Genomic DNA, 27,380 nt, shown 5'->3' on the forward strand with positions numbered 1-27,380 from the left:
GCAATCCAGTCAGTCCCACTCCCCCATTCGATCCCTGTATCCCTGCAAGTTTATTTCCTTCAAGTTCCCATCCAATTTCCTTCTGAAATCAGTGATTGTTTCTGCTTCCACCGTCCTCGTGGGCAGCGAGTTCCAGGTCATTACCACTCGCTGTGTAAAGTTCTTGTCACATTCAGCCTGCATTTCTTGCCCAAAACCTTAAATCTGTGTCTCCCTCGTCATTGCACAATCAGCTAATGGGAACAGCTTTTCTTTGTCTACCTTATCTAAACCTGTCATCATCTTGTCCACCTTTATCAAATCTCCCCTCAAACTCCTTTGCTCCAGGGAGAACAACCCCAGCTTCTCCAACCCAACCTTGTAACCAAAATCCCTCATCCCTGGAATCATTCTGTAAATCCCCTCTGCACCCTCTCAAGGACCTTCATATCTTTCCTGAAATGTACTGACCAGAACTGGACTCAATATACTAGTTGGGGACTCACCAGAGCTTTATAAATGTCCAGCATAACATAAAGCTGAGATGGATAGACGGATTTTATGGATTTAAGGGACACGGGGCACAGGTGGAAAAGCGGAGTTGAGGCAGAAGATCAGCCATGATCGTGTTGAATGGCAGAGCAGGCTCGATGGGCTGTGTGGCCTACTCCTGCTCCTATTTCTTACATTCTAACAATATTTGGTGACCATTGAACAGTAGAATTGGGAGCATTGTCTCTGACCCATGTGGCCACTGATTTGGAAGATAGTTCACAGATTCCTAGCATTGAGGGGCAATGCACCAGGAACTGATAGAGAAGGGAACCTCATGCAGCGGAGTCTCCCGCAGATCAGTCGCTATTTGCCTTTTTCCATGGATACAATAATTGTGTGTAGTTAGAACCCCAGATTAATGTGCTGTATCACAGAAAGCACAAAAAGAAATTTGCGTGCATTTTTCTTCCGAGGTTAAGCTGCTGAAAAAGAGGGTGATATATAGGCAAAGTCACTGCCTGGAGCTGGAAGAATTGGGGCAGGAGTCAGCTATACAGCCCCTCGAGCCTGCTCTGCATGAGTCGCTGCATCACTTGGTGCCGAGAGCTCGCTTTCGGGTTCTCCTGTGTGACGACTGACCTAAAAAAAAAAAAAATAATTCATTAAAAAACACACCGTTCCTTTCCTAAACCAGGATCAGGCTGGGAGTCAGGAGAGGAGGGGGTTGGACTATGGCAGAGGTCAGGAGAGGATGGACAACTATATAAAAATCTCAGCAAAGCAGCTCGAACTATAATGTCCAGCTTCCCCATGTGGCCTCACTGTGTTACCTGTAGCTTTCCTTCTCCTTTCGTTCTGATCAGACTGCACCCCGAGATCGCTGTGTGACAGCCACTTGGCATAAGATTTCCCGAGTTTCCCTGCAACAGAAATCAACATAAATCAGCAAATCTCTTCCCGGCAGCCAGGTTGTCAGGCCTATTCCCCACCCCAGATGGTGATAACACATGGAGATATGTGCAGCCCAGAAAAACTGAGCTCATTCACAGGTACTCCAATGAATTGGAGGCAATTACATTCCTTGGGGGAGGGGGGGGGGGCGGCAGTCTATTATGATTTCCAGGGGGCATTATTATAGTCACCAGTGCAGGGTAACTGTCTGTTGTGAGGCTGATGAACCTTTGCCTGCTCCCAGAGGTACGCTGGAGAATCTCTGTCAGTCTCTGGATGGGCAGGAGCAGTGAGTGTTGGTCAATGAGAGGCTCAGTTACCTGTACAGACTGCGCTTCCTACCTGTACAGGTACACATTCTGTACCACCTGACTGACCAATGCTCACCTCTCTCATGCAATCTCAGGCTACCACTCTGCCCAGACATATTCCTGAAGGTTTTAATCACATGACCCTGCCTCCAAATGCTCCAACAGGTCAAATAGTTTCTTTCCCTGCCCCCTCCCCCAAGCCCGCCCCACCATATACAATACTTTCATAACTAATTGTGAATGTTTTCAAAGAAAATGAATAAAACACAATTTTTGAAAATTCCCTGATGATTTTTCAACACTCGGAGGAGTGTCCCGGCGATGACTGTTCAACCCTTGGACGTCCAGGTCAGTGCTCTCGGGTACAAACCCAGGCCATCGGCGCCACACATGCCCATGTGTCCACTTGATGTGGAATGGACCCACTGATCCTCCAGAGTCCAATATTCTGCTTCTTCCTACTTCTCAACCCCACTGGAACCAACATACCCTCTCGTTTCTTTTGTATGTGTGGGTTAATTATTTATGTGTGGCACCTTGAAATATTTTTGGTAATTTAAAGAGGACCAACCTGTGCCTGGGTTGCAGAGACTCAGATTTCAGTGAAGCCGGGCAGCTTAGAGAGAACATTGATTAGAACGAAGCTTTTGAAATTACATTTAATTTATAATTTAGATATTTTGTTATTGATATATTCTAACTTTCATTATTGCAGTGGAGAGAGGTGATCATTGTTCTGGTCAGTTGCTAATCTGGGCGACCAGTGAGGTGATTCCTGCTTATAATCTTGTTACAAAGGATGGTAAACACATTCTTGTGACCACTGCATGTCAATGAACTGAAGAATGAAGTCAGCTGGAGTGAGAGAAGTGGAAATGAATTTCACTGCATTCCCTGGTCACAGTCCATCAGGAACTACTCTGCCCTGCACAGCATTCCATCATCTCCATCCTTTACAAATCCTCATAATCTTCAGCCCTGTTCCTAACCAGATATTCCGCTAGATCTTCTCAAGCGGCCTGCTTGCTCTGGAGTTACAGCAGTGGGTGCATTAGGGGAGGCAGTGGCGTAGTGGTATTGTCGCTGGACTAGTATTCTGGAGACCCAGAGTAATGCTCTGGGGTCCTGGGTTTCACCACGGCAGCTGGTGAAATTTGAATTCAATAAAAACCTGGAATTTAAAGTCTAATAATGACCATGTAACCATTGTTATAAAAACAAAAAACTACTGCAGATGCTGGAAATCCAAAACAAAAACAGAATTACCTGGAAAAACTCAGCAGGTCTGGCAGCATCGGCGGAGAAGAAAAGAGTTGACGTTTCGAGTCCTCATGACCCTTCAGCAGAACTGAGTAAAGTTAGGAGAGGGGTGAAATATAAGCTGGTTTAAGGTGGGGCGGGGGGGGGGAGAAGTTGTGGGGGTGGGGGTTGTAGGGACAAGCAAGCAGTGAAAGGAGCAGATAATCAAAATATGTCACAGACAAAAGGAACAAAGAGGTGTTGAAGGTGGTGATATTATCTAAGAAAATGTGCTAATTAAGAATGGATGGCAGGACACTCATGGTACAGCTCTAGTGGGGGTGGGGTGGAAAGACTAACGGTATTACAGTTATAGATTTAAAAATAATGGAAATAGGTGGGAAAAGAAAAATCTATATAAATTATTGGAAAAAACAAAAGGGAGGGGGGAAGAAACAGAAAGGGGGTGCGGATGGGGGAGGGAGTTTAAGATCTAAAGTTGTTGAATTCAATATTCAGCCCGGAAGGCTGTAAAGTGCCTAGTTGGAAGATCAGGTGCTGTTCCTCCAGTTTGCGTTGGGTTTCACTGGAACAATGCAGCAAGCCAAGGACAAACATGTGGGCAAGAGAGCAGGGTGGAGTGTTAAAATGGCAAGCGACAGGGAGGTTTGGGTCTTTCTTGCGGACAGACCGCAGGTGTTCTGCAAAGCGGTCACCCAGTTTGCGTTTGGTCTCTCCAATGTAGAGGAGACCGCATTGGGGGCAACGAATGCAGTAGACTAAGTTAGGGGAAATGCTGCTTCACTTGAAAGGAGTGTTTGGGCCCTTGGACGGTGAGGAGAGAGGAAGTGAAGGGGCAGGTGTTGCATCTTCTGCGTGGGCATGGGGAGGTGCCATAGGTGGGGGTTGAGGAGTAGGGGGTGATGGAGGAGTGGACCAGGGTGTCCCGGAGGGAACAATCCCTACGGAATACCGCCAGGGGGGTGTGAAGGGAAGATGTGTTTGGTGGTGGCATCATGCTGGAGTTGGCGGAAATGGCAGAGGATGATCCTTTGCATGCGGAGGCTGGTGGGGTGATAAGTGAGGACAAGGGGGACCCTATCATGTTTCTGGAAGGGAGGAGAAGGCGTGAGGGCAGATGCGCGGGAGATGGGCCGGACACGGTTGAGGGCCCTGTCAACGACCGTGGGTGGAAAACCTCGGTTAAGGAAGAAGGAGGACATGTCAGAGGAACTGTTTTTGAAGGTAGCGTCATCAGAACAGATGTGACGGAGGCAAAGGAACTGAGAGAATGGGATGGAATCCTTACAGGAAGCGGGGTGTGAGGAGCTGTAGTCGAGGTAGCTGTGGAAGTCGGTAGGCTTGTAATAGATATTGGTGTACAGTCTGTCATCAGAAATTGAGACAGAGAGGTCAAGGAAGGGAAGGGAAGTATCAGAGATGGACCATGTGAAAATGATGGAGGGGTGGAGATTGGAAGCAAAATTAATAAATTTTTCCAGGTCCCGACGAGAGCATGAAGCAGCACCGAAGTAATCATCGATGTACCGGAGAGAGTTGTGAGAGGGGGCCGGAGTAGGACTGGAACAAGGAATGTTCCACATACCCCATAAAGAGACAGGCATAGCTGGGGCCCATGCGGGTACCCATAGCCACACCTTTTATTTGGAGGAAGTGAGAGGAGTTAAAGGAGAAATTGTTCAGTGTGAGAACAAGTTCAGCCAGACGGAGGAGAGTAGTGGTGGATGGGGATTGTTCGGGCCTCTGTTCAAGGAAGAAGCTAAGGGCCCTCAGACCATCTTGGTGGGGGATGGAGGTGTAGAGGGATTGGACGTCCATGGTGAATAGGAAGCGGTTGGGGCCAGGGAACTGGAAATTGTTGATGTGATGTAAGGTGTCAGAGGAATAATGGATGTAGGTGGGAAGGGACTGGACAAGGGGAGAGAGAAGGGAGTCAAGATAACGAGAAATGAGTTCCGTGGGGCAGGAACAGGCTGACACGATCGGTCTGCCGGGACAGTTCTGTTTGTGGATTTTGGGTAGGAGGTAGAAGCGGGCCGTCCGAGGTTGGGCGACTATCAGGTTGGAAGATCGCCAGAGGAGATGAGGTCAGTGACAGTCCTGGAAACAATGGCTTGATGTTCAGTGGTGGGGTCATGGTCCAGGGAGAGGTAGGAGGAAGTGTCTGCGAGTTGACGCTCAGCCTCCGCGAGTTAGAGGTCAGTGCGCCAGACAACAACAGCACCACCCTTGTCAGCGGGTTTGATGACAATGTTGGGGTTGGACCTGAGAGAACGGAGTGCAGTAAGTTCAGAGAGAGACAGATTAGAATGGGTGAGAGGAGCAGAGAAATTGAGACGACTAATGTCACACCAACAGTTCTCAATGAAAAGATCAAGAGAAGGTAAGAATCCAGAGGGAGGGGTCCAGGTGGAGGGAGAATATTGGAGGTGGGTAAAAGGATCCGTTGAACGGGGAGAGGACTCCTCCCCAAAGAAGTGAGCACGGAGACGAAGATGGCGAAAGAAGAGTTCAGCATCGTGCCGAGCCCGAAATTCATTGAGATGAGGGCATAAGGGTATGAAACTAAGTCCTTTGCTGAGCACTGGACGTTCAGCATCGGAGAGGGGAAGGTCAGGGGGTATAGTGAATACGCGGCTGGGGCTGGGATTGGAAGATGGGGTGGGGACGGAGGGACAAGCAGGGGTGAAGGGTCCTAGATGGGTGTTGGTGTCGATGAGTTGTTGGAGCTTGCGTTGAGAGAAAGAGAAAAAGTTTCTTGTTGAGGCGTCGGATGAGACGAAGAATAAAATGAAACTGGGGGTACGCGCAGCTTTGAAAAAGGGTGCGGCGGTGCTGCTGGAGGGAGAGGTCGAGTGTGTTCATATGGCGGCGCATGGTACTGAGTGTGGATCTCAGAATGCGACGGGAGCAGCGGTCCGAGAAACGTTTTATGTCCCGGAGATACCTGTAATCCTGGGTGGGTTCGAAACAAGAGGGATGGAATTTCAGTTGAAATCCACGTGGGGTGAGTCGGAGACGGAAACAGTCACTGAGAAAGGAAATATGGCTGTGAAAGCGGGTTTTAGTAAACACCTTGTCAAACACCAGGAGAGAAAGGGTAAGCAATGAAGGTGAACAAGGCAGAAGAGACAGGCGGAAATCCTGTCGGAGAGCAGAGCAGTACTTCTTCAAGGTAGGCATTTCTTGAAGGGGAGTGGCAGTCAATTAAACACAGAGATAAAAACAAGAAACTACTGCGGATGCTGGAAATCCAAAACAAAAACAGAATTACCTGGAAAAACTCAGTAGGTCTGGCAGCATCGGCGGAGAAGAAAAGAGTTGACGTTTCATTTCCTTGTACCTTGAGTGTCCTGCCATCCATTCTTAATTAGCACATTTTCTTAGATAATATCACCACCTTCAACACCTCTTTGTTCCTTTTGTCTGTGACATCTTTTGATTATCTGCTCCTATCACTGCTTGCTTGTCCCTACAACCACCGCCCCTCCAACTTCTCTCTCCCCTCCCCCCACCTTAAACCAGCTTATATTTCACCCCTCTCCTAACTTTACTCAGTTCTGCTGAAGGGTCATGAGAACTCGAAACGTCAACTCTTTTCTTCTCCGCCAATGCTGCCAGACCTGCTGAGTTTTTCCAGGTAATTCTGTTTTTGTTATGTAACCATTGTTAATTGCCATAAAAACCCATCTGGTTCACTAATGTCCTTTATGGAAGGAAATCCGCTGTCCTTACCTGGTCTGGCCTACATGTGACTCCAGACCCACAGTAACGTGGTTGACTCTTAAAAGCCCTCTGAACAAGGGCAGTTATGGGTAATAAATGCTAGCCTAGCCAGCCCACGTCCCATGAACAAATAATTTTTTAAAAAATGGGCTGGCACTAGATACAGAACACTTTATCTAACAACCTAATGCTGGTGGGGGGCTGTACCTGTGGGTTACAAACCACAGCCAGCTCACAGGGCAGGGATACAGCATGCTAAGAGAGAAATCAATACCACCAGCCATGACAGTGAGGCAGAATGAAACTCCCACCTTTTAGCAACTCCTCTAATTCAGCATCAGTCCTGTAGGTCCCGTCCTGCCAAACTCCTCCTGAGGAATGTGAAGATCCAGAAGCAGCTGATTGGCTGGAGGAGCTGCGTGAAGTTTCAGACATGCCGTGAGTTCCGGATCCATCTGATTGGCTGGAGAAGCTGAATGACGTGTGTTGAGATCGACTGGCTGTAATCAAACAGGAGACATTTACAAATCCTGATCTGCAATATATACAGTGACTCAATAAATATCCTGCAGTCAATCAGGCCTGGGGCAGGATCTGTGGAGCCCATTAGTGCAGAGTATAGGCAGGGCCAGGGAGAGAAATCAAGCGCCTTGGTGCTTCACCTTTTTCCGGGCCCCTTATCTATCCTGCCCTTCCATTCAATTCTCCCCCTAACATCCTTCGGGTTCCCAGAATTGGGAACCATAGTCACAGTGGGGTTGAAACTCCTTAGCTTTTGCACTCTATGCCTCTATTTATAAAGCCCATTAAAAGCTCAGGTTTCAATATGATACATCTTACAACCATGGCTTTGTCAGACAATTGCACACAACTTGGTCATTCATGTTATGCAACCAGCTCCACTTCTTTGAACTGGCCCTATGCAAAATCCACACAGTAACATCCAAAAGACTTAAGCCTCAATCACCTCAAACAACATTCCTATGTACAAATGAGAATATCTTGAACAAACAGTGACATATTCTATTGGCGTATGATTCCTGATTTCACTTCCAAGTTTAAAAATGGCAGAACCTTCCAGTAAATTAGCACCAACCAATTCACCTGCAATCATGTGCTATTTCTATTCACACAAGCAGGCTTTGTTAACAGAAAAATTACACCTTGCATTGAGTGATAAATATTTTCTCATTTTAAATTGAAACTAACCACATTTACAAATGCCGAGCATGGATCATATAATAGGAGAGCAAAGTACTGCAGACGCTGGAAATCTGAAACATAAACAAAAAATTCGGGAAACACTCAGCAGGCCAGGCAGCATCTGTGGAGACAACTCACTGACCTCCGTTTCTCTCTGCACAGATGCTGCCAGGCATACTTGAGCATTTCCAACACTTCCCATTTCTACTGGAGCAAAATCAACCCATTTCGCCAGTCCTCCAAAAAGCAATCAGACTCTTGTGAGCCTCCCATGCCCCTTCAGCAAGAAACCCAACAGCAACGGCCTGAGATCTGGTTTGGCACAACATTAAAGATGAATTTCAAACAAAAAGTTAAGATATGAAGAAAATATAAGTAACTTGCTGAGCAAAAAAATTCAATGTCAAAAATTTAAAAAGCGGCAAGCGCCAGAGCTAACTAATAAAGTATTTTTGCCTTTTTCGCTTAAGAAGCAGAGAGACAGACTAGGCCCCAAGTCCTGGTCACCAGGGGAGTTAGATGGGATAGGGATTGGCCTGGAGTCTCCAGGAATTGAAGATCAATCTCCAGGACACTGCTGTGTGCAACCATGAAGAAAAAAATTGGGACATTAAAAAAGATTTTTTTTGTCATTTTCTTTGAACATTGCTCTTTGTTACTGAAAGTGGGGGGGGGTAAGGAACGGCTGTTTGGCTGACATGCAACATCATCCAATTGGGTAATAAGTCCTTTGGCATAGGACATGTGTGTGTGTGTCTGTGTCTATGTGTCCCCGCACAGAGTAGCATTTGTGTGTACGGTTCACTCCCAGTCTCAGGGTTCTCGCCCTCACTCATACACTCACACGCTCATCCTCACTCACACTGGGTCCGTGAGGTTTGGAGATTAATATTGCTGAGGAGAAGTTCAGGGCGACGGTGAAGGTGGCAAGACACCTTTCCTCCCCGCCCTGTCTAACACTCCAAGTGCCCAAGATCTCGCTGTTGCTGCAACCGCTGCTACTCATGGCCTCATCAGACCACTCTGCCGTCTTGACTCCTGTAGTCCTTCAGTGGGCTGCAGACTGCACGGGAGGGTGAAAGCATAGCCAAGGGCAGAATACTGGTCGAGCATGTGTATTTACTCTGCAATTTTAGAAATAAACCTTGTCTTAAGGTACAGACTGGCTTCAGACTCAATCTTTCCTCAACGTACGATTAATGGATTTAACATGGTAGCAGAGGATGAACATTGAGCTCTGGTGATTGATCATTGAACAAGAAGTTTTGTCAACTTCAGGTACAGAGTGGCAGAACACAAATACAAAATTGCAAGCTTTGAGTATCCACCGGTTTTTCTTTGTCTGAACCATATCAGCAGTGGAAGAATAAGGTGGAAATGTGCACATGGGTTACCTATTTATCCCAGAGGAAGCAAGGTATGGCTTTGGCTTTGACATTACCAGAAATATTTTTGGAAATGGATGTGGATGACTTGGATGCTGAAGAGGGATTTACCATTCTATTACTATTTTGGATAAATTTTACAAAAAAGATAAGTTGTTGGAAGCATATGAGGCAAGGTCAGCTTTTGATAGATTCATCAACCCATGAGCACTACCATCTAGAAGGGCAGCAGAAAAATGGGAACACCACCACCTGGAAGTTCCCCTCCAAGTCACTCACCAACCTGACTTGGAAATATATCACTGTTCCTTCACTGTCGCTGGGTCAAAATCCTGGAACTCCCTTCCTAACAGCACTGTGGGTGTACCTACACCACATGGACTGCAGCGGTTCAAGAAGGCAGCTCACCCACCACCTCCTCAAGGGCAATTAGGGATGGGTAATAAATGCTGGCCCAGCCAGCAAAGCCCCACATCCCGTGAATTAATATAAAAAAAGACAACAAATGATCAGTCCATGGAGGAGTACATTATGGACTTTGATAAGTGGTATAAGAGGCCAAAAAAGTTTAACCTTGAAATCCCGGAATCCATATTGGCTTTCAAATTACTGGACTGTGCACTCATTTCTCACGTCAATAGGCTTTTGGTTTTGATGGGGTTTCAATTCCCTGGCAAAGACTCTCTCCTCGACTAAATAGTTACTACCCTGAAAAAACTTTTGGGAAAGCAGTCGCTCCCAGCTGCTTTCCTGTCAAACACTAATAACTCTGTTGTAAAGGGAAGGATGGAAGACTCCATGGTTACTGAAGTTGAGATCGCCAAAATGTTAGCTACAGATTTCAGTACAAGGACTGGGTTGTTGATAGGTGATCTGAAGAAGGTCGCACTTTCAGCCAATTTGAGAATTGAGACAAAAAGTGGGTCTGGGATGTCGACTGAGGGAGCTCGAACCCGAGAAATGCATGCCGAATGATTAATCTGTGTTATTAATGTGATTCTAAATATCATTAAGCAATGAACTGCCCTCAGCGAAAGGATCGTGTTTTTGAAGCAACCTGTGAAACAGAGAATTCTGACGCTGAAAATGATGATGGTGACTGACGTGTTGGAATTGTGTTGGTCACAGGGAGCTTGAGTCTGGTGATAGCAGATGACAAAGCACCATGTGCATCGCATACTGATACGTTTCGTGGGGCAGAACAAGAGGGACAAGATACCAGTAGGAAATGGGAGTGTGATAGACAGAAAGGGGCTATTTTGTTCAGACGTCAACTGTCCAAAATGGGTTCCTGGGTATCATATTGTCCAGAAGGATCAGATAACTAGAGGGATGTAACAATAGTGGACGGGCAGGAAAGTCTACTAGGAAATAAAGGAATTGGCTGAACGTCCAGGATGATGGACAAGCAGTGAAGGCCATGGGCTGGGAAAATAGAGTACAAGAATGGAGAATAAGGAAGTGTAGACCAAGTTATAGTAATGGGTCAAGTGATGAATCTCAGGTGAGGACACATTCGCGTACAGCGGATAGGGCCTCAGATGGGGTACAGAGGGAATCTAACAGTAGGAGCCCAGACAGATTTCAATAGGCAAGTCGGGGTCGCAGCTTGACATAGTAGAGTGGTGAATGCTGAACCATTATGACAAAAGAGCAGAAGAAGGAGTCCCCATGACCGTGAGGTTTTTATAATGGCTAACAAGTTAGGGGATAAAGCTATACGGGAGGCTAAACAGAAGGAGTTGGATAGTTGGAAGGAGTTTGGTAGTTTTCAGGGGTCCCGGATAGGGATCGGCCAGCATTATCACAAAATGTTATGGGTCTGAGGTTACTTTGCACCAACAATCGTATTTAGAAAATGTTAGCCCCATGACAGTCAGTCGGGCAGGGTCCTCACAGAGATACCGATGCTTTCAAAGATGAGGCCGATCTGCTGCAAAGTCTAATTGGACAATTAAATTGGCTGGGTACATAGACAAGGCCGGATGAAAGCTTAGATGTCCTTGAACTGAGGACTATAATGAAACATCCCACAGTCCAGACATCTTATGGGTGAACGCAACATTAAAAAAAAATTAAAAGATGGAAAAATGTGTACTAAAGTTTCCATCTTTTGTAGAATTGATGGTGTTCAGTGACGCCTCACACACAAACCTTGTTGATAGGTTTTCAAGTGCAGCGGGTTTTATAATATTTCTCATGGGTGAAAATGAAATATGTCCCTTGGCTTGAGAAGCCAAGAAAATAAGGTGAGTAGTAAAGATCACCCTGGCTGCAGAGACTCTCACACTGGTAGAGGTGTTCGACATGTTATTCCTTTTATCTAAAACATTAGGGGAAATACTACATGGGGGAAATGACAAAGAAAATGTCCTAATAGAATGTTATATCGACAAGCGATCTCTTTGGGATAATGTACACTCCATGAAGAGTGTGAGTGAAGAAAGATTACGAATTGATATCACAAGTCTAAAACAAATGGTGAAGTAAAAAGAAATCTCTAAGCTCCAATGGGTAAATATGAGCCATCAGTTATCCGACAGTTTCACCAAAAGGAACACTTGTAGTGAAAAATTATTGGGGGTATTAGAAGACCGACCACTCAGAATGTGAGTTTTTAAAATTTGAAACTTATTTCTCCGTCTCCAGTTTTATTTTTGTCTGAAAAGAAAATGCACTTGTTTTTTATTTTTTAAAAAAGAGAAGGGTATCTGTTAATGTTGAAGTTGTGCTGCAATAGAGTACATGTTTTAAGTTGGTAATTAAGAGCAACTGCCCCCAACTGGGGAAGTATTAGGGCTTCATTACAAGAGTATAGGAAGGTGTTCACACTGGGCATTAGGGGAATAGGACAAGTTTGTATCTTTACACTGCATGCTTGGAAATAAACCTGTCTTGAGTTCCAGGCTGGCTTCAGACTTATTCTTTCTCAACACACAATTAATGGAGTTAACACTGGAGCAATACACCAGCTGAGGCCAAACTAGTGCCCTGTACAAATTCAACATAACCTCCCTGCTCTTGTGCTCTATGCCTTTATTGATAAAGCCCAGGATACTGTATGATTTATTTAGCACTCTCTCCAGCTGTCCTGTCACCTTCAATAATTTGTGCACATGATATCCCTCTGCTCCTGCACCCCCTTTAGAGTTGTAAAGGGATTAGATTTTTAAGCAGATATCAACTCAGGTGATCAAAAGATTGATCAAAGAGGTGGGTTTTATGAAGTGTCATAAAGGAGGAAAGCAAAGTAAAGATGTGGAGAGATTTAGGGAGGGAATTCCAGAGCTTAAGGTCAAGCTTAAGGCCACCAATGGTGAACTAAGAAATTAGAAATGCACAAGAGGTCATAATGAGAGGAATGCAGATATCTCAGAGAGCTTGAGGCTGGAGGAGATTACAGAGATTGGGATGGGGGGAGGCCATGGAGGGATTTGGAAACAAGGATGAGAATTTTAAAATCAAGACGTTGCTTGATTGAGATCCAGTGTAGGTCAGTGAGCGCAGGGGTGATAGAGGAATGGAACTCAGTGTGATAGACACAGGCAGCCAGGTTTTGGTGATGTCAAGTTTACACAAAGTTAAAATTGCTTTTCAGAGACAGTCAGAGAAAGGGAGAAAGAGTGAGAAACAGTGACAGTCAGAATGCAGTTGTATTTGAGCATAGATGAGATTAACTTCATTCACAAAATCAATCATTAAAAACAAAAAAAAAGGTGACTCACCTCCTGCTGTCTGCCCTGCTTCACCACTTGATGCTGCTTGGTTCAGACTGTAAACTAGAAAGGAAAAGTGAATGTTAAGAACAAAGACATGAAAGACTTGCATTTCTATAGCACCTTTCACAACCTCACACATCCCAAAGAGACTTGCGGTCAATGAATTATGGACAATTTATTGTTGAAATACAGAAAATATGGACACCAAGGCCCCACAAAAGCCATGGGATAATGCCAAGATAATCTGTTGATTGTCAGAAAAATATTGGACAGAAGAGTGGGAAGAACTCCTCTTCCAAATATTGCCATGGGTTCCTTGACATTCACCTGAAAGGCACCTCTGACATTGCAGCACTCCCTCAGTACTGACCATCCGACAGTGCAGCAGTCCTTCAGTATGGACCCTCCAACAGTGCAGCGCTCCCTCAATACTGACCCTCCGACAGTGCAGCACTGGGGGGGAAGTGGTGGCATAGTGGTATTGTCACTGGACTAGTAATCCAGAGACTCAGGGATAATGCACTGAGGAACTAGGTTCGAATCCTACCACAGCAGATGGTGAAATTTGAATACAACAAAAATCTGGAATTAAAAGTCTAATGATGACCGTAAATCAATTGTTGTAAAAACCCACCCGGTTCACCAATGCCCTATAGGGAAGGAAATCTGCTGGTCTGGCCTACATGTGACTTCAGACCCACAGCAATGTGGTTGACTCTTATAAACAAGCATCAAACCAGTCGAGAGTCAATAATAAGGAATGAAGCCAGATGGACTACCTGTTATCGACTGAGACACCGGAAACAACAACGACCCTGCAAGGTCCTCCTTACTAACATCTGGAGGCTAGTGCCAAAATTGGGAGCGCTGTCTCACAGACTAGTCAAGCAACAGCCTGACATAGTCTGCCCCACCAGCAGGACAGTCCCAGTAGAGGTGCTGTACTAGTGGTATACAGTCAGGAGGGAGTTGCCCTGGGAGTGCTCAACATCATCTCTGGATCCCATGACGTCTCATAGCATCAGCCCAAACATGGGCAAGGAAACCTCCTGCTGCTTACCATGTACCCACCCCCCTTCCCCCTTCAGCAAATGAATCAATGCTCCACCATGTTGAACACCACTGAGGGTGGCAAGGGCGCAGGATGTACTCTGGGTGGGGGACTTCAATGTCCATCATCAAGAGTGACTTGGTAGCACCCTTACTGACCAAGCTGGCTGAGTCCTAAATGACATAACTGCTAGACTGCATTTGCAGCAGGTGGTGAGGGAAAAACATACTTGACCTCATCCTCTCCAACCTGCCTGCTGCAGATTCATCTGTCCATGACAGCATCAGTAGGAGTGACCACCGCACAGTCATTGTGGAGATGAAGTCCCTTCTTCGCATTGAGGATACCCTCCATCGTGTTGTGTGGCACTAACACTGTGCTAAATGGGATAGATTTCAAACAGATCTAGCAACTCAAGACTGGGCATCCATAAGGCGCTGTAGGCCATCAGCAGCAGCAGAATTGTACTCAACCACAATCTTCAACCTCATGGCCTGGCATATCCTCCACTGTACCATTACCACCAAGCCAGGGGATCAACCCTGGTTCAATGAAGAGTGCAGGAGGAGCACCAGGCATACCTAAAAATGAGATGTCAACCTGGTGAAGCTACAACACAAGACTATTTGTGTGCCAAACAGCATAAGCAGCAAGTGATAGACAGGGCTAAGCGATTCCACAAACAATGGATCAGATCTAAGCTCTGCTGTCCTGCCACATCCAGCCGTGAATGGTGGTGGACAATTAATTCACTGGAGGAGGAAGCTATACAAATATCCCCATCTTCAATGATGGGGGAGATGGGGTTTTGCACATCAGTGCAAAGATAAGGCTGAAGCATTCACAATAATCTTCAGCCAGAAGTACCGAGTGGATGATCCATCTCAGCCTCCTTTGGAGGTCTCCAGCATTCACTCCATGTGATATCAAGAGATGGCTGAAGGCACTGGATAGTGCAAAGGCAATGGGCCCTGACAATATTCGAGCAATAGTACTGAAGACCTGTGCTCTAGAACTTGCCGCACCCCTAGCCAAGCTGTTCCAGCACAGCTACAACACTGGCATCTACCCAGCAATGTGGAAAATTGCCCAGGTATGTCCTGTACACAAAAAGCAGAACAAATCCAACCCGGCCAATTACCGTCCCATCAGTCTACTCTCGCTCATCAGCAAAGCGATGGAAGGGGTCATCATCAATGTTATCCAAAGGGCACTGACTTAGCAATAACCTCCTCACTGACTTTCAGTTTGGATTCCACCAGGGTCACTCAGCTCTTGACCTCGTTACAGCCTTGGTTCAAACATGGACAAAAGAGCTGAACTCCTGAGGTGAGGTAATAGTGACTGCCCTTTGACCAAGTGTGGCATCAAGGAGCCTGAGCAAAACTGGAATCAATGGGAATCATGGGGAAAACTCTCCACTGGTTGGAGTCATACCTAGCACAAAGGATGATGGTTGTGGTTGTTGGAGGTCAACCAGACCAGGCCCGGGACATCACTGCAGGAGTTCCTCAGGGTAGTGTCCTCGGCCCAACCATCTTCAGCTGCTTCATCAAAGACCTTCCTTCCATCATAAGATCAAAAGTGGGGATATTCGCTGATGTTCGCACAATGTTCAGCACCATTCATGGCTCCTCAGATATCCAGACAATATCCAGGCTTGGGCTGACAAGTGCTAAGTAACATTCGCGCCACAAAAGTGCCAGGTAATGACCATCTCCAACAAGAGACAATCTAACCATCGCCACTTGACATTCAATGTCATTATCATCATTGAATCCCCCAATATCAACATCCTGGGGGTTACCATTGACCAGAAACTGAACTGGACTAGCCAGAGAAATACTTTGACTACAAGGGCAGCAGATAGGTGGGAACACCACCACCTGCAATTTGCCCTCCAAGTCACTCACCATACTGACTTGGAAATATATCACCATTCCTTCACTGTTGCTGGGTCAAAATCCTGGAACTCCCTTCCTAACAGCCATGTGGGTGTTCCTACATCACATGGACTGCAGCGGTTCAAGAAAGCAGCTTACCACCACCTTCTCAAGGACAATTAGGAATAGGCAATAAATGCTGGCCCAGCCAGCGACACCTGCATCCCATGAATAAATATGAAGAAAAAACTAAGTTTATAGTGGGGGGGAGAGTAGGTTTGGTGGGGACACCCTTGACTAACGGAGGGAGAACTCTTGGCTAACTGAAGCATCATCCACACTTTTCAGCAGGAGACCCTGCATCACTAAAAGCAAGCATGCAGGTGCTGCAAGCAATTAGGAAGTCAAATGGTATGTTGGCCTTCATCAGAGGATTTGAGTTCAGGAGTAAAGTATCTTGCTGCAATTGTGCAGAGCCTTGGTGAGTCCATACCTGGAGTATTGTGCACAGTTTTGGTCTCCTTATCTGAAGAAGGATGCACTTGCCATAGAGGGAATGCAACAGAGGTTCACCAGACTAGTCCCTGGGATGGCGGGATTGTCCTATGAGGGGTGATTGAGGAAACTGGGCCTATATCCTCTAGAGATTCGCAGAATGAGAGGTGATTTCATTGAAACTTACATAATTCTTACAGGGCATGACAGGGTAGATGCAGGGAGGATGTTCCCCCTGGCTGGTGAATCTAGAAGCAGGGAATACAGTCTCAGAATAAGGGGAAGGCCATTTAAGACTGAGGTGAGGAGGAATTTCTTCATTCAGAGGGTGGCAAATCTTTGGAATCCTCTAACCCAGAGGGCTGTGGAATGTTAGGACCAATGTATAATTTTAAGTTTGATTTATATTTACGTGTTAAGAAAGTGGAACAGGGTTTCAGTTTCATTTAGGTTTTTTGTGAACTTGGTACTGGGAAGTCTGGAGGGCCTCCTAGCAAAAAGGTCAGATTTTCTGGATTTGTTTTTGTATACATGCATTTGAAGAGATGGGTTAGTAGTTCAGTGATTTTGGGCAAAACACAATAGAAAAAAAATGTGCTGCTCCCTAGTGACAAGGGTCCAGAGACGCACAGAGCCACAGGTAAAGACAGAAAAGAAGCTCAGAGTGTGTATGCCAGAGAGGGAAGACAGGAGCTCTAAGCTCTCTGATAAGAAATACTGCAAGGCTGCTAGGGAACTGAGTTTCGAGTGTTTGCTCTGCAGTTGAAGTAATAATGAGTTTGGAGTGTGGTTTTGGGTGTCTCGGGGAGAGATACCAGCTGGGGAAAATGCTCAGAAGTATGCCAGAAGAAAATTGTTTGCAACTCAGCCAGCCCCAGCAAGAAGCAGTGGTGTTGAGCTGGTGGTTAATCTTAACTGGGTTGTGTGTCTGTAAGGGTTTTGCTGGGTTAAAGGGAATAGTGTGACTTTGAATCATCTTCTTGTGTTTGTATTGAGATCTTTCCAACCTTTTTGTCTGGTGTAATATAGTTCATTTTTCCATATTTAAATAATGATGTTTGTTCTATGTGTTAAAGGTTCATCAGTAAACTCCTGTTAATTTGTTCAGTAACTTTCCTCCATGGTTTCTAAAAACAAATCAAAGTTAGAACCTATCAAGCCAGGTTTCACTCTGGCATCTGACTTGCCCAGTGTTACATCAGCTGGGATCGTAACAGGAAGCTCAATTATTGAGTCTGTTCAAGACAGAAATCGATAGATTCCTAGATATTAAAGATACCAAGGGATATAGGGATAGTGCGGGAAAGTGATGATGAGGTAGATAATCCGCCATGATCCAGTTGAATGGTGCAGCAGTTTGATGGGCCGAATGGCCTACTCCTGCTCCTTTGTTCCTATGTCCCTAAAATGATTATGCACAGGATGCTGACAAATCTCATCTCCTATTGCCCAAGGAGTCCTCCTAATACCAGGGAATGCCCCCAACATCAGGAAATCCCAACGCCAGGAAAGCCAACACCACTGCTGGGAATCCTCCACAAATCCCATTGCTCTCACCTCTCAGGTATTCCTCGTATGCTGTTCTGTTCCCATTGAAGACTTTCTCCCAATTGTCTTCGAGAAAGCTGGAGATTCCATGTTCTCCTGAGCTGTGTGATCTGTTCACAGTCCAGCCCTTAGCTACAAAAGGACAATGTTGAAACTGGTTACAAGGGCGGCAATGTTAAACCGTTCACTGGGTGATACATTGTGGTGATAGAGCTGGTACCTTTAACTGTCATTAAGTAAGCACATTGGGATTTCAGGCCATTGGGATTTCAATTATTTGATCAGATAACTGCAGTTACTGGAGGTCAGAAGTTAGAGATGCCGATTTGGAATCATGGAATGGTTATAACACAGAAAGAGGCTATTCAGCTCATCATTTCCGTGTTGGCTCTTTGTAAGCGCAACTCACCTAGCCCCACTCACCTGCCCTTTCCCCACAGCCCTGCAATTTTTCTCTCTTCAAATAATTATCCAATTTCCTTTTGAAAGCCATGATTGTATCTACCTCCACCATTGTATCCATGCTTCCACTGTCCTTTTTTATTTCATGAGCTTTAACTTTGCTGACAAGGCTGTTATGTGGCACTTTGTCAAACACCTTTTGGAAGACCATGTACACCACACCAACTGCATTACCCTCATCAACCCTCTCTCAACTCATCAAAAAAATTCAAGTTAGTTAAACATGATTTGTCTTCAACAAATCTGTGATGGCTTTCCTTAATTAATCCATATTTATCCAAGTGACTTGTTAAATTTGTGCTAGATTATCGCTTCTAAAAGCTTTCCCACCTCCGAGGTTAAGCTGACTGGCATGTAGCTGCTTGGCTTATCCTTACACCCTTTTCTGAATAAAAAGCAATAGCAAGAGCAGACGGAGTGGCTTCCTGTAGGCTCCCTTCTTCCCGAGTGCCTGTGATGGAAGGACCCCCTCCCCCAACAAAGCCACAAGCTGACAAGGTCTGCTGAGGGGCCCTCCTGGATGGTGAGCCCCCCCCACCCCACCTGCTGCTGGTTGAATACCACTGGCAGTGGGATGAGGCCCACTTAAGGGTCCCAATTGGCTTCTGGGGGAAGGCTGCCCAAAAGCTCTCTTGCCCTGGACTTAGTCGGAAGGTGGTGGAGTGTTGGGGGTGGGGGCTGCGGGGGAAGCAGCAGAATCTCCTTCAAATGATGATCAATGAAACCACAAAATCTGGGGATCCCTTTCAATACTGGGGATCCCATACAATCCTGGGGATCCTGTACAACCCCATTAAATCCAGTAAAAATCTGACTTCTCACCTCGCAGGTATTCCTCATATGCTGTCCTGTTCCCGTGGAATGCTTTCTCCCAGTCAAACACAAAACGGCCAGATTCCCCAGGTATTGATGAGTGTCGGGATGAACTGTGAGCTGTGTGTACACTCCATCCATTATCTAGAGAGGACAATGATGAAAAGCATTTACCGGATATTGTCCCATTGCTGTGGTAAATTGGGTGATGACCTGATTTATAAGAAAGGTGCAGGTGATCGCTTGTCTATATCAATGTTTGTCCTGTGTCACAGCAGCATCAGTGAGACACAAGGGATGTAGACAGTGTGACCAAGCATCCTAATTTTGCTAGAAAGGGGCATCTCATAATGTTCTCCTTTAGTCAGGCTAACAATTACATACATCTGTTTTTAAAAATGTGGCCCACAAAGTTGCTGGAATGTGAGCTGATAGCGAGACAGCGAGGACAGCAAGGGACATCAGGGGGCTGGGTGAAAAACAGGACAAACAGTCTCTCTCCTTAACCAGTGAGACTAAAGGATTGGGAAATAAACATATACACACTATACCAGTGCTAATTCATGGTCCTACCCCTAATGTGCTCCTCCAACTCTGTGTCATTTCTACTTGTTCCATCTTGCCAGGACACTCTGCGACGTCCAGAACCCAAAGTGGTGACGGTGTGGGCATCAATCAGCCCAGTATCTGAAACAGCAAGTCCTAAGTCAGAAAATGTGGTTCCGCAGTAGGTGTTTTCAGCTGATTCACTTGTAAAGATCAGACGTTGTTGCCTGATCCCAAGAACAAAGTGGTTCATTTAATTTCATTCATTAACAAAAGGGGATAGTTTGGAGAGAGCTATATTCCCTGCGGTACACATTGTGAATTGTGTGTAGCTCCCTGTATGTATAATGCTGTAACCTTCCATTGAAAATGTCTTCCTTCAAAGAGATTGAAAATTGATTCTCGAACAAGGTGAAGTTGGAATTCTTCATCAGCCAAAGGGATTACTATTCTTGATCTGCCCGAGATTGTACACTAATCATATATTGTTATGAAGGATAATTGCCCCCCTGTGGATTTGTCAATGATTAAGAAATGATTGGATAGATTATACTTTGCTCAATCTTTATGCTTCTGGCCATCATTTTGAACAAATAAAAAAATAAACATTTGGACATTTTATGACCAGACGGGGATCAAGTATGTTTTCATATGGATATCACATGGGGCCAAAAATGTAGTGAGAGGTTGGAGAGGAATGGGGGATATAAAAGCGGTGAGAGTTTGGAGAGGAACAGGTATATAAAAGCAGTGAGAGTGTGGAGAGGAACAGGGGATATAAAAGCGGTGAGAGTTTGGAGAGGAACAGGGATATAAAAGCAGTGAGAGTTTGGAGAAGAATGGGGGATATAAAAGCGGTGAGAGTTTGGAGAGGAATGGGGGATATAAAAGCAGTGAGAGTTTGGAGAGGAACAGGGTTCACCACCTGTGGACAGTGAGAGCCACTTTCAGAAACATGAATCGAGGTGTGACATTGCAGGGAAACAGGTGATTGGCTGGTGAGTATGTCCTATATATCATATCTAACTAGGGAACTTCCATTGGGGTAAGTAGAGCATTTATTGAAATGAACCTTCTCAAGGGCAATTAGGGGTGGGCAATAATGCTGGCCTAGCCAGTGACATCCACATCCCATGAATGAATAAAAAAAAGGAAGAACATACGCATAAATAAGACTAGACATATTTATTTTAAAAATTAAGAAAATAAATAATTCATTAGTTAATTAAGATGTAATAAAGATGGCAGGGCAGGTGATGTATGCGGCTGCAGTATCTGGGAGCTTCTGTCTGCCAATGTGATCTAGGGCAACAACATCTGCAGCTTTAGGTACTTCAGCTCAGAGTCATTCAGCTGGAGGCTGAGCTGCAGACACCACAATGCATCAGGGAGGGGGCAAGTTACTTGGACAATTTGTTTCAGAAGACATTCACACCCTAGACTAGGGTCTTCTGATCTGGTCCATGGTCAGGGACATAAAGGTGTGGCTGCAAGTGAAGCAGGAATGGGGACCCAGGAGGTAGAAGTGGAGGAGGCTCAATCCTAGCAATTGCGTGCCAGGTTCAAGGTTCTTGCAGCTTGTTTGGATGAGAGCAGGGACTGCAAGGTGGATAAGTGAACTAATCATGGCACAGTGGTACAGGAAGCCATTCAAGCAAATAGGAATGTAGTTATAGTAGTGGAAGAGAGTGTGAGTCCAGATGGCTGTGTTGTCTGCCTGATACCAGGGTATAGGGCATCTTTTTTTCAGTTGTTCATGGGATGTGGGTGTCACTGTCTAGGCCAGCATTTATTGCCTATCCCTAATTGCCTTTGTTCAGAGGGCATTTTTTTTTAAAGAGTCAACCACATTGCTGTGGGTCTAGAGTCACATTTAGGCCAGACCAGGTAAGGATAGCAGATTTCCTTCCCTAAAGGACATTAGTGAACCAGATGGGTTTTTACAACAATCAACAGTAGTTTCATGGTCATCATTAGACTTTTAATTCTAAATTTTTTATTGAATTCAAATTTTACCATCTGCTATGGTGGGATTCAAACCCAGGTCCCCAGAGCATTACCCCGGGTCTCTGGATTACCAGTCCAGCGACAATACCATTACGCCACTGTAGATGTTCCATTTGTTGTGGCCCATCTGTGTACCAATGACATAGGAAAGAGGTTCTGCACAGGGAATATGAGCAGCTAGAGGCTAAATTAAAAAGTAGGACCTCAAAGGTAATAATCTCTGGATTATTACCTGAGCCACAAGAAAATTGGTTTAGGGTTAAAAACATTTTAAAAATCATTCACAGGATGTGGGTGATGTTGGCTGGGCCAGCATTTATTGCTCATCTCTAATTGCCCTTGAGAAGGTGGTGGTGAGAAGTTGGTGGTGAGATGCCTTCTTGAACTAGGTACACCCACAGTGCTGTTAGGAAGGGAGTTCCAGGGTTTCGACCCAGTGACAGTGAAAAAGTGGCAACACAGGGAGTTCAATGCATGGCTCAAAGACTGGTGTGGGAGAAATGGGTTTCAATTCAAGGGACGCTGACCCCAGTACTGGAGAAAGTGGAAGATGTACTATTGGGCCAGTCTACACCTGAACCGTGCATGGACCAATGTTCTGGCAGCTGTAAAACTAGGGCGGTAGAGAGGGCTTTAAGTTAAATAGTGGGGTGAGCGATCACGTGAGGGAAGATGTGATAAATTAAAGGAAGAGAGCAAGGTAGCAATAAGGGAAATGATAATCTGAGTGTGGCAGGAAGGGACAGAGCGTACAAACCAGCGACAGCAGATAAGGCCAGAATATGCAAACATAGGACAGAACTAAAGGCTCTGTATCTGGCTGCTCATTGCATATGTAACTGAGCAGATGAATTGTCAGCTCAAATGGAAATAAATCTGTATGACCTGATAGCTTTTACTGAGACATAGATGAGCACTTGAAATGCCATAGCATACAGGGCTACGGGCCAAGTGCTGGAAAATGGGATTAGAATAGATAGGTGTTTGATGGCTGGCACATACACGATGGGCTGAAGGGCCTGTTTCTGTGCTGTATAACTATGACTCTATGACTCTACATGGCTGCAAGGTGACCAATGCTGGCACCTGAATATTCAAAGGTACTTGACATTTCAGAAGGATAGGAAACTAGGAAAGGGTGGTGGGGTTGTTCTGTTAATTAAAGGATGACTTTAATGCACTAGTGAGAGATTACCTTAGTTCTAGAGATCAAGGTGTAAAATCAATTTGGGTAGTCAATTCTGGGAATAGTTTATAGGTCTCCTAACAGTAATGACATTGTAGGATGGGGTACACAGGAAGAAATAATGGGGCCTTGTGAGAAAGGGATGGCAATAATTATGGGTGATTGTAATCTACATATAGATTGGATGAATCAGATTGGCAAAGTTAGACTGGAAGATCAGTGCATAGAGTGTTTTCGGGACAATATCTTAGAGCAGCACATTCTAGAGCCAGAGAGTAGCCTATTCTAGACCTGGTAGTGTTCAATAAGGCAAGAGTAATTAATGGCCTCATATTAAAGGAGCCTCCAGGTAGCAGTGATCATAACATGATTGAATTTCACATTCAGTTTGAGGAAGAGATGAGTGGGTCTAAGACTAGTGTTTTAAACTTAAATAAAGGCAATTACAACTACGTATGAAGACGTAGCTGGCTAAAAAGTGAGATGGGAAAATAGGTTAAGGATAGGTCAGTAGAAATGCAGTGGCAAACGTTTAAGGAGATATTTAACAACATTCAGCAAAATATATTCCAGTGAGAAGGAAAGACTCTTAGGAGAAGGATACACCATCCATGGCTAACTAAGGAGGTTAAAGATAGTTTAAAATTAAAAGAAAAAGTGTACCATTTAGCGAAGATTAGTGATAGGTCAAAAGGTTGGATAGAATTTTCAAAACAGCAAAAAAAGACAAAAAAGTAAAAGGTAGGAGAAATTATAGTATGAGAGACAGCTAACTAGAAATATAATAGCAGATAGTAAAAGCTTCTACAAATATTTAAAAAGGAAAAGAGTAACTAGAGTGTGAGAGTGGGGAATTAATAATGGAAAATAAGGAAATGGTAGAAGCGTTAAACAGACAAATAATATCCCAGAGATACTTGTAAATCAAGAGGTGAAAGGGAGGGAGGAACTTAAAACAATTACAATCACCAGGGAAAAGATACTGAGAAAACTATTGGAACAGAAGACTGACAAGTCACCAGGACCTGATGGACTTCATCCTAAGATCTTAAAAGAAGTGGCTGCTGAGATATTAGATGCATTGGTTGTAATTTTCCAAAATTCCCTAGATTTTGGAAAGGTCCCATCAGATTGGAAAATAGCAAATGTGTCTCCTCTATTCAAGAAAGGAGGGAGACAGAAAGCAGGAAACTACAGGCCAGTTAGCCTAACATCTGAAATAGGGAAAATGCTAGAATCTATTATTAAGGAGGTTATAGCAGAACGCTTAGAAAATCTTACTGCAATTATGCAAAGTCAACATGGTTTTTTGAAAGGGAAATCATGTTAGGTTAATTTATTATAGTTCTTTGTCAAAGTAACGAGTAACATGGATAAAGGGGAAACGGCACATGTGGTTCATAAGATGCCAGTAGGGGATAACATATCATGATAGAGGATTGGTTGGTTAACAAGATGCAGAGAGTAGGGATAAATGGGTCATTTTTGGGGTGGTAAGCTGTAACCAGTGGATTGCCACAGGGATCAGTGCTGGGGCCTCAACTATCTCCTCCTCCAGTACCATGTCTTGGTGACCATGGACTTCCATTGGATTGGTCCTTGATTATGCTTGGCAAAGTACTACAGTGGTTTGCTGATACCTTCTGCAGTATGGCTGACCAAGAAACTCTCCCACTCCTCAATTATTTACTATCTATAAAAACGACTTGGATGCAAGGACCGAATGTATCATTGCTAAATTTGCTGATGACACCAAGATAGGTAGGTAAGTAAATTATGAGGAGGACATAAGGGCCAGAATTTCTGCTTGTCGGGGGGTTACGCACCTGACCCGAATGAGCATAAAATGATGCGTGATGATGTCGGGCAAGCAATCCAATGTCATCATGCACTCGTGTGATATTTTGGTCGATAGATATGCGTGGGAGTCAGCAGCGCGCCTGCTGACAATTAAAAGGCCTATTAAGGCCATTAAAGTAATAATTAAGTTCAATTTTTCGTTGCCCGTCCAACCTTACAGTTGGTGGGCAGGCGAAAAGGCCAAGCAGCCTTTGGATTTTTTAGGAAACCTCACCCACGGGCGGGATGAAGTTTCCAACGGCAAATAAAAATGTTTATATTTCATTTATAACATTCTCCTGCCCGTGTGACAGAGTCACATGAGGAAACATGCTTTTTAACATTTCAAAATTGTTTATTTTTAATTTTTTAAATCTTCAACTCCCCAAGGCAGCTCTAAACCTCAGGAACCCTTTCCTGACTGCACATGTGCGCACCCCGTGAACTTGCGCGCATGCGCAAACCTGCGCGCTTGCCCTCCTCCCCCAACACAAGCAGCGCTCAGCGCTGCAGCAAGCATTTCACACTGGGTGGGCCTTAGTTGGCCCACCAGCGTGAAATTGCGGTAAGTCGCGATCGCGGGCAGTGGTCAGCTTCCCAACCTCTCCCGCTCGCCCCCTCCAAGCCCGACTGATGAGGGCAAAATTCTGCCCCAGGTGTCTACAAAGGGATTTAGACAGGTTAAGTGAGTGGGCAAAGAATTGGCAGATGGGGTATAATATGGGAAAATGTGAATTTGTTCACTTTGGCAGGAAGAATAGAAAAGCAGCATATTATTTAAATGGAGAAAAATTGCAAAAGTCTGTGGTACAGAGGGACCTGGGTGTTTTGGTACATGAATCACAAAAAATTAGTATGCTGGTGCAGCAAGTGATTAGGGGAGCAAATGGAATGTTGTCATTTATTGCAAGAAGAACAGAATATAAAAATAGGGAAATTTTGCTACAGTTGTATAGGGCACTGGTGAGACCACATCTCGAGTACTGTGTATAGCGTTGGTCTCCTTATTTAAGAAAGGACGTAACTGCATTGGAAGCATTGCAAAGAAGGTTCACTTGAATCATTCCTGGCTTGAAGGGGTTATTTTATGAGGAACGATGGAACAGTTTGGGCCTGTATCCATTGGAGTTTAGAAGAATGAGAGGGGATCTTATTGAAACATACAAGACCCTGAGGGACTTTAACAGGATGGATGCTGAGAGGATGTTTCCGCCTCTTGGGAGAGACTAGAACTTGGGGACAGAGTTTAAAAATAAGGGGTCTCTCATTTAAGACGGAGGAGAAATTTTCTCTCCCTAAAGGTCATTGGAATGTGGAATTCTGTTCCCCGGAGAGCAGTTTGGGAATGGTCATTCAATATTTTTAAGGCTGAGTTAGATAGATTTTTGATTGACAAGGGAGCCAAGGGGTATCGGGGTAGAGAGGAATGTGGAGTTGAGGTCACAATCAGATCAGCCATGATTTTATCAAATGGCAGAGGAGGCTCGATGGGCCGAATTGCCTACTCCTGCTCCTAATTTGTATGTTTGTATGCATGCGCTGGTAATGATATCAATCTGATTCTGTATTAATGACCTACCTTTCATATATTGAGCGAGTCGTGGAGCTACTTCAGAATATACAATGTGACCAGGGGTTCCTGGAGGTCCTGCTGGTCCAGTGATGTACGGTCTCATTCTATCACCTGGAGAACAGACAGACTCAGTTAGCAACCATCTATAGACAGGAGTATGGGCCATGTCGTCCAACTGAGTGTTACAGCCCGGAGAGACCCCGGAGAACTTCCAACTGGTTTTGCTGAGGCCAGCACTTTTTTTTTTAATTCATTCACAGGATGTGGGCATCGCTGGCTAGGCCAGCATTTATTGCCCATCCCTAACTGTTCTCGAGAGTGTGGTAGTGAGCTGCCTTCTTGAACCACTGCAGTCCATGTGGTATAGGTACACCCACAGTGCTGTGGGAGGCAGTTCCAGGATTTTGACCCAGCGACAGTGAAGGAATGGTGATATATTTCCAAGTCAGGATGGTGAGTGTCTTGGATGAGAACTTCCAGATGATGGTGTTCCCATCTATCTGCTGCCCTTGTCATTCTAGATACATAAGCAGTCAAGATCAAAATGCCTGCATTTCCTGAAGGTGTCCTTGATACGTAAGACCTATTTCTCATCTACATTGCATGTAAAGGGCTGTGTTTTATTATCTTACTAGCTTGATTTAACAAAGAGTATTAATCAGACATTACCAGTGTTACCTAGTTTTCAAACTTGTAACAGTAAAGGATATATGATAATATCCCATTTAAATTCAACACAGACCCACAAAGGGACAGAATAAAGAAGGTAGCAAAGAATTGGCTCCATCACACAGTGCCGTGCACAGACTCACAGGATAAACAGTATGGACAGCAGAGAATATGAGAATTATCAGCATACAATGTAAACTGACACAGTCAGAATGGCCTCTCAGTACCATTCCTCTGAACATTCTCATCAGAGGCTCAGGATAGACCATTAGTCCTGAC

The 27,380-nt window shown here is 44.9% G+C and overlaps 1 protein-coding gene across 1 annotated transcript in view; it reads right to left on the reverse strand.

Moving 5' to 3' along the window:
- Positions 1-405: 405 nt before the first annotated feature.
- LOC144694497 (uncharacterized) overlaps positions 406-27,380 on the reverse strand; it is a 130,853-nt gene continuing 103,878 nt past the window's right edge. The window contains exons 52-59 of the mRNA XM_078564993.1: positions 26,439-26,543; positions 19,855-19,968; positions 19,291-19,425; positions 18,016-18,138; positions 13,036-13,089; positions 7,034-7,222; positions 1,305-1,394; positions 406-1,113 (exon numbers count right to left, since the gene is read on the reverse strand). Coding sequence (XP_078421119.1) covers positions 1,064-1,113; positions 1,305-1,394; positions 7,034-7,222; positions 13,036-13,089; positions 18,016-18,138; positions 19,291-19,425; positions 19,855-19,968; positions 26,439-26,543 — 860 coding nt within the window. The 3' untranslated portion in view covers positions 406-1,063. The remainder of the gene's footprint in view (positions 1,114-1,304; positions 1,395-7,033; positions 7,223-13,035; positions 13,090-18,015; positions 18,139-19,290; positions 19,426-19,854; positions 19,969-26,438; positions 26,544-27,380) is intronic.

The sequence above is a fragment of the Cetorhinus maximus genome, chromosome 20 (genome assembly GCF_964194155.1).
Source record: "Cetorhinus maximus chromosome 20, sCetMax3.hap1.1, whole genome shotgun sequence".
In the NCBI taxonomy this organism is placed as follows: domain Eukaryota; kingdom Metazoa; phylum Chordata; class Chondrichthyes; order Lamniformes; family Cetorhinidae; genus Cetorhinus; species Cetorhinus maximus.